The 7,155-nt window shown below is 71.5% G+C and overlaps 1 protein-coding gene across 1 annotated transcript; it reads left to right on the top strand.

Moving 5' to 3' along the window:
• The first annotated feature begins 503 nt into the window (after positions 1-503).
• MYLK2 (myosin light chain kinase 2) lies at positions 504-5,527 on the top strand. The gene is made up of 11 exons (XM_026041981.1): positions 504-1,291; positions 1,406-1,716; positions 2,403-2,508; positions 2,635-2,728; positions 2,906-3,015; positions 3,399-3,540; positions 3,730-3,800; positions 4,125-4,253; positions 4,562-4,714; positions 4,952-5,084; positions 5,447-5,527. Exons 1-11 carry the CDS (start codon positions 504-506, stop codon positions 5,525-5,527), a joined length of 2,118 nt encoding a protein of 705 aa, XP_025897766.1.
• Positions 5,528-7,155: the final 1,628 nt, after the last annotated feature.

The following is a 7,155-nucleotide window of genomic DNA, read 5'->3' as shown; positions in this document are numbered from 1 at the left end:
GGAGCAGCCCCCTCTGGCGCTCGCTGTCCCCAGGACGCCAGCAGCTCCCTGTCACCCTGGTGGCTCCTGGCTCCTTGCCTTCCTGGGACGGGCTGCTGTGCCTTGGGGACACGGCCACGGGCTGAGCAGGGACGCTGACCGCTGTCCGCTCCGGGGGTGCAGAGCCCTGCAGCGGTGCCTGAGGCTGCAGCAGCGGCCGAGCCGGCGCCTGCCGCCCCTGGGTGCTGCCTGCGCCCGACTGCAGCCAGCCGGTGGCAAAGGAGCCCCACGGGGACGGGGACAGCTCCGCGGGCTGGGGCTCACAGTCCTCGCTAGACCCCCCGGGAACGCTCACCTCCCGATCCCCAGGGGAGCGGGGCCAGAGCGGCGCCTCCTGCCCCCGCGCGCCCGGGCCCCGCGGCGCGACAGGTGCCGGTGTCAGCGCGGCGATCAGTCACGGGCGCCGGCGCCGCGGCGCTGCCCTCACCGCGCTCTCCGCAGGAGCCTCCCCGCAGCCCGGGCACATGGAGCAGGACGGGCCCGGCAGCGGCCCCGACGCGGGGGGCTCCGAGAGGAAGCCCCCGCCCGACGCCCCGGCCAGCGCAGCCCAACCTGCCCCAGMAGAGCCCGCACGGGACGAGGCACCGGGCGCCGCCGGCCAAACCCACGGAGCAGGGCATGGAGAGCCCGTGACGGAGGCGGCTCCGGCTGCTGCGCACAGTCTGGATGCAGGGACGGGAGAGGCTGCAAGGAAGGAGGCTGCAGAAGAGCCACAGGGAGGGAAGACGGAGCCTGTGAAGGAGAAGGGCCCGGCGGCTGTGGAGCCTGTGGACGAGAAGGCTGCGGCGCCCGGAGGGGCTGCAGAAGGGAGCGCAGAACCCGCACCGGGAAACGGCCCAGCGGCCACGGAGGCTCTGGACGGAGGGAAGGAAAAGGCCCCCRCAGAGGAGGCTCCAGCGGCGGGAGAGGCTGAGGCCGGCGGGAAGGCGGCGCCCGCAGAGGCCACGGCCGCAGCGGAGGCTCAGGATGGAGAGGAGGAAGGTCAGGGGCCGAAGGCTCTCACCGCGGCAGAGGCTGCCGGAGGGAAGGCAGAACCTGCTGAGGACGCGGCCTCGGCCGCGGCGCCGGCTCCGCACGAGGGGCAGGAGGAGCCCGCGAAGGAGGAAGCCCCGGTGGCTGCTCCGGCTCCGCACGGAGGGGAGGAAGCAGCCAAGGCGGAGGAAGAGGCTGACAAGCAGAAGCAGCCCGAGGGCTCGGGGCCAGCGCGGCCCGTCCTGCAGCAGAGCCTGAGCTGCCCCGCGTCCTGCCAGAGGTACCGCAGAGGTGCCCTGGCCGCGTGGGGCCCGCCCGTCACCGCGTCGCCGGCCCCGGGCAGCGGCCGGAGCTCTGGGCCCAGCTCAGAGCACCCCGCTCCTTGTGCTTGCAGGGAGCCCCAGCCCTGGGCGGAGGCTGCGGCCATGGAGACGATCCCGGAGGAGACCCCGGCAGTGCAGGACAGTCCGGCAGCTGCGGCCCCGGAGCCCCAACCTGCCCCGGGAGAGCAGCCGGCTGCGGCCGTCCCTGCGCCCAGCGGCGCCGGCACCCAGGACAGGACATTGGCAGAGCCTGCGGGCGCTGCGGGAGAGCCCGCGGGCACTGAGAAACCGGCTCCCCAGGGGCCCCTGCCCGAGGCAGAGCCGCCCGCCAGCCCCTACCTCACGCCGGACTTCGGCAAGGAGGATCCCTTCGAGATCCTGGGTAAGGCAGCCCCGGCTCGCGCTGCTGGCTCGCGCTGCTGGCGCGCCGCCCGCGCGCTCCTCTTGCCCTGTAAACAGGGCTAAATGCGGCGCGGCGGCTCGAGCAGGGCGCGCGGCGGCGGGGAGGACCCGCGCCCGGCCCTGCAGGGACACGTCCTGCTATCCAGCATCCTCGCGGCAGCGGGAGGGGAGGCGGGAGGCTTCGCCAAGCGCGAGGGTGCTCGGAGCCGGTCCCGTGTCCGTGCACACGGTGTGACCTGCGGGACGGGACACGCTGCCGCGCAGCGCGGTGGCCTGGAGGGGGCAAGCGTGACACGCAGGATGGTGACGTGACGCCCAGTGCGGGCTGGTGGTGTCAAGGGGACCGGTGCGATGCTCAGCAGGGCAGCGTGGAGGGGCTGTGCGACTGCGCGAGGTGGCGCGGAGAGGGCGAGCGTGGCCCGCAGCGGGGTGGCCGTGCGCAGGGTGGCACAGCGTGGTGTGGCGGGTGGCATCAGCGGGGGACAGCAGAGGACCTGCTCCCCTGCAGGGTTGGCGGACTGGTTTTGGGCCAGGCCAGGTGCTGGCAGCATCCTGGCCCGCGTGCCACCAGGTGCCAGCCTTTCTGCGCACAGAGCCGAGCCTGGGCGCGCGGTGCCGCCRTCCCCGGCGCTGGCGGCCGCCCCGAGCCCGTCTCTCTGCCCGCAGACGATGTCCCCCCGCCRCCCGCGCCCTTCGCGCATCGCGTCGTCACGCTGCGCGCGGCCAACGTCAGTGCCCACTTCAACCTCAGCGCCAAGGACATCCTGGGAGGGTAAGGAGGGAGCCGGGGATGCGCGCGCCCGGGGACCCAGCCCTGCCACAGGGCCAGCAGCAGCGGCTGGAGGAGCCCAAGGGTCCCCACGAGCTGCCCRTGGTTCCCACCCTTCCCTTTCCACAGGGGCAAGTTCGGAGAAGTCCACACGTGCACGGAGAAGCAGACGGGGCTCAAACTGGCGGCCAAAGTCATCCGCAAACAGGGCGCTAAGGACAAGGTGTGACCGGGGGCCGGGCTCTCCCCACGGCACCCCCTGCCCGCGCTGCCACCGGGCTGGCASGTGCTGGTGTCACCGAGGGGTGTGACAGCGTCTGGGCTGTGCACGTGGTGCCTGGTTCCGCCTCGGCGCTGCTCGGGTGGCTCGGCCGGGCTCTGACACCCCTGGGCTCTGCAGGAGATGGTGCTGCTGGAGATCGACGTGATGAACCAGCTGAACCACCGCAACCTGATCCAGCTCTACGACGCCATCGAGACGCCGCGCGAGATCATCCTCTTCATGGAGTTGTGAGCATCGGCACAGGGCTGGGGTCTGGGCCAGGGGGTGGTCTGGGGGTTCTGCATCATCTTGGGAGGTGGGGATGGACCCACCRGCCCTTCTTGCCCAGCAGAAGCAGAGGATGATCCGGGACCCTATGGGGGCTCCTTCCCACGTGGCCGCTGCTCTCCCTGTCCCGTTGCACCGCAGGGCTGGGGCGATGCTGCCCCTCTCTGCTCCCTGGATCTGGGGTGTCCTGGGACAGCTCACCTGGCCCCTCCATGGGAAGGGGGTGCCCATGCTCACTGGCTCCCGCTTTGGTGTCCCCCCCATGCTGGCCGGGGGGCTGCACTGGTGGGGACGGGTGTGCGGGCGGCGCGGGGAGCCCGGGTGACACCGCGGCCTCGCRCAGCGTGGAGGGCGGCGAGCTCTTCGAGCGCATCATCGACGACGACTACCACCTGACCGAAGTGGACTGCATGGTGTTCGTGCGGCAGATCTGCGAGGGCATCCGCTTCATGCACCACATGCACGTGCTGCACCTCGACCTCAAGGTGTGCGGCAGGGCCACGCCGGGGCGACCACCCGCACTGGGGTCTGCTCCGCACGGGCAGAGCCGCTCGTCCCGCCCCGCCAGACCCACCACGACCCCGCGATGCACCGGCCACCAAATCCCCGCACGGCCTCTGCCCGGGGGTCTCCTGCCCCCCTGGGATCTAATGCCAGGCTCCCTGTCCCTGCAGCCCGAGAACATCCTCTGCGTCACTGCCACCGGGCACATGGTGAAGATCATCGACTTCGGGCTGGCTCGCAGGTATCTGCGCTCCCGCTCTCCCCCTCTGCTCTCCCTTTCTTTTGCTGCTGCTCGGCCTCACACCAGCACATGGGGACAGGGAGGCTGTCCCGGCCCCGTGAGGAGGAAGGAGCCGTGGGGACAGGGTGTCTTCTGACYACGGATGGCTTTGGCTGCAGCACTGCCCTGGGGACACGGGTTGGGAGTGCTGTAATAACAGGGTGATGCAGGAGGGAGCGGGGCCAAACCAGGAGGGTCTGGTGGGAACCGGCTTGGCCTTTCTGTGGGGTTGGGGACAGCGGCGTGGGGACAACCTGCTCCCTCCCTGCGCGCTGCCCCTCGCAGGTACAACCCCGAGGAAAAGCTCAAGGTGAACTTCGGCACGCCGGAGTTCCTGTCACCGGAGGTGGTGAACTACGAGCAGGTCTCCTACGCCACGGACATGTGGAGCATGGGAGTCATCACTTACATGCTGTAGGTGAYGGGCTGCGCCACGGGGACCCTTTGGGGCGCTGGGGCCGAGCTCCCGCCGTCACCCTTGGCCACTGCCCAGCATGGAGCGGGTGGCCGAGGCTCCCACGTGCCGGAGCACCGGTGCCGGGTGCTGGATCCCACCGGGACCATTGGCTGCAGGGCTGGGAACCCAGGACAGGGTGGGTGCCGGAGCCCTGTGGCTGCAGCCAGGCTCGGTTTGCGCAGCAGGAATTGGCAATGGGCAGAGAAAYGGGGCCGTGCAGCCCAAGGGCACCCGGTGCCTCAAGCTACTCTCCCCTCTCTCCCAGGCTCAGCGGCCTCTCCCCCTTCCTGGGCGACAACGACACCGAGACGCTCAACAACGTCCTGGCTGCCAACTGGTACTTCGACGAAGAGACCTTCGAGAGCGTCTCTGAGGAGGCCAAGGACTTTGTGTCGAACCTCATCATCAAGGAGAAAAGGTGTGAGGCTGGCGGAGGTGCAAAGGGGCCGAGGGTTGGTGTCYATCCCTGCGTGCCACCTACCTGCCAGCAAGGTCCCCTGCTCACGGCGCCTATGGGGGTATGGGCAGCGAGCGCCTGGTTCCGACCCCGGGAGGTTTCTGTGGATGTGGAGCTGGTGGATGGCTGGGGAAGGGGCCGGCCGGGGGCTGCAGGGCCGGGGGCTGCGCAGGGCGACCCGTGTCCTGTCGCCCGCAGCGCCCGCATGAGCGCTGGCCAGTGCCTGCAGCACCCGTGGCTCAACAACCTGGCCGAGAAGGCCAAGCGCAGCAACCGCCGCCTCAAGTCCCAGGTGCTGCTCAAGAAATACGTCATGCGGAGGCGCTGGAAGGTGCGTGGGCTCCCGAGCGCCGTCTGGAGGGTGCGACGGCGGGGACGGTCGAGGCCCTTCCTTGGTGGGAGTTTAGGGACGTCTGAGCCTGGAGAAGCAGCTTCCCAATCCCATGGGTGCTGGCCTTGCGTGGGTGCCCCAAATGGGGGTCTGTCACCCAGCTGCCCTCAGAGCTGCCCCCTTCCGAAAGGGTCCTTTGGGCATCTGGGCAGGGCGAAGAGGGTCTCCAAGGGCTGGGCCCCTCTGCGGGGGTCCCGCTCGCCCCTGGCCCAGCTCCTCAGCAGCCCAGGGCTCTGCCTGGTGCTGCCCCGGGGGCTGCCACCTTTGCCCTCACCCCAGCCTCTCCTGCTTCCCTCCTGCAGAAGAACTTCATCGGCGTGTGCGCTGCCAACCGCTTCAGGAAGATCACGAGCTCGGGGTCGCTGACGGCGCTGGGGGTCTGAGCTTGGCCTCCGCGCGAGGACACTGGGCGACGAGCACGTCGAGGCYGAAGAGCGGCCGCTGGGAAGGGGCTGAGGCACGCGGGCCAGCCCAGCACCGCGCCGGACGGGGACCCGCAGCTCGTGCTTCTGGACGCAGCAGGGTCTCCAGCCGGGTCCCGCGCGCCCCGGGGTGCTGCTCGTGTGGCTGCTGCCGCCCGCGACGCCCCTCGCTCCGCCCCGGCCTCTCCCTGCGCCGCTGCCCCGGCCCCTGGAGACGGCCCTGCCGGGACTCCCCGGCGCTCCAGCTCTCCTTGCTCCCGTGGAGCCAACGTGGCCTCGCCGGACTGCGGGGCCACTGCTTATGGATAGTTGTAGGTCTCGGCTCCAGGGCAGCGGCTCTGGATTTCTTTCTCACCTTCTCCCCGACCGCCCCGCGTTTTGCAGGGTGGGATGCGCCCGCTCCGGGTGGCCCCGGCTTGGTGCAGCGTGTCTGCACCCTGCTGCAGCGTCAYTGCTCCGTGTCACTTCCCTCCCGGGACCTCGGAGGGGACGAGCCCGTCCCCACATTGAGCACCGCTGTCTGGACAGGCCCCGTCCTTGTCACTGCTGGACTGCGATTTGTGCCTCCAGCCTGTGAATGCCGCGGCGTGCGCGCGTTCCTGTTGGACCCGGCGGTGCCTGGCTCGCTGGCGCCAGCCCCGCTCCCGGCCGGAGCGCGGTGGGAAGGGCCGGGGGCAGCGGAGGGGCCGTGTTGGCGCGGGAGCRGCGCCTGCTCCCGCGGGAGCCCGCGGGCCGCGTTCCCGCTCAGGAAGGGAGGAAGCGCAGCGCGATTCCGGGAGCRTCCCCAGCTGGGAGCCGGGCGCAAAGAAGGATCCTTTGTGCTCCCGCCTCCCCTCCCTGCCCGCGGCGCTGCCACGGGGAACAGCAGCCCTTCCCAGCCCAGCTGGGGCGCGCGGGGCGTCCTAATGCAGAGCAGCTGGGCCGCGCTCCCCCGCGCCGCGCTCGCTCCGGCCCGACCACCAACGCGCAGGAACTGCGGCCGCGGCGCCGCCGGGCACGGGGCCAGGAGCGGCCGCGGGCCGCGGGGGCGGCCTCGGCTCCGGGCGCCCGGCCCGGCCCGGCCTGGCCCGCCCGGCGGCTCCGAGCGCTGCCCGCGGCCCGCGCGGGGCTGGCGCCSTCCCCGTCCCCGTCCCCGCCAGCTTTGGGGTTTGAAGAGGGTGAGATGCCGGGGAGAGGTGCTGCCAGCTCCCGGCCCGGGCAGAGTGGCGCCCGCTCTGCGCTGCGTGTAAATAAATGTACAGGTGTGAGCGAGCCCTGCGCCCGGCTCTGCCTCCCACCGGAGCGCTGGCGGGGCCGGCACCGCGGAGGGGACAGCGGGGTCGGCTCCATGGGCATCCAGCGCTGCCTGTGCGCGGCTCCGTGAGCTGCCCTCAGAGCGGAGCGGCGCCGAGCGGGGCCCTCCTGCCCACAAGGCTCCTTCCTCCAGAGCGGGGAAGCAGCGGCTCAGGCTCCCGTGTCCCTCTGAGCGGTTCCCGGGGTCTTTGCTGGTCCCTGCCAGGTGGCCGGACTGAGGGAGCACAGCCAGTACCATATGGGGTCCGTCCGGCCACGCGCGAGCAGCCCTGGGGGTCTGGGACCCCTCATACCCA

Source organism: Nothoprocta perdicaria, unplaced genomic scaffold (assembly GCF_003342845.1).
Source record: "Nothoprocta perdicaria isolate Ctin4 unplaced genomic scaffold, notPer1 scaffold_3, whole genome shotgun sequence".
Taxonomy (NCBI): Eukaryota; Metazoa; Chordata; class Aves; order Tinamiformes; family Tinamidae; genus Nothoprocta; species Nothoprocta perdicaria.
Note: the sequence above shows the minus strand (reverse complement) of the source record. Positions and strands in the feature narration are given on the sequence as shown.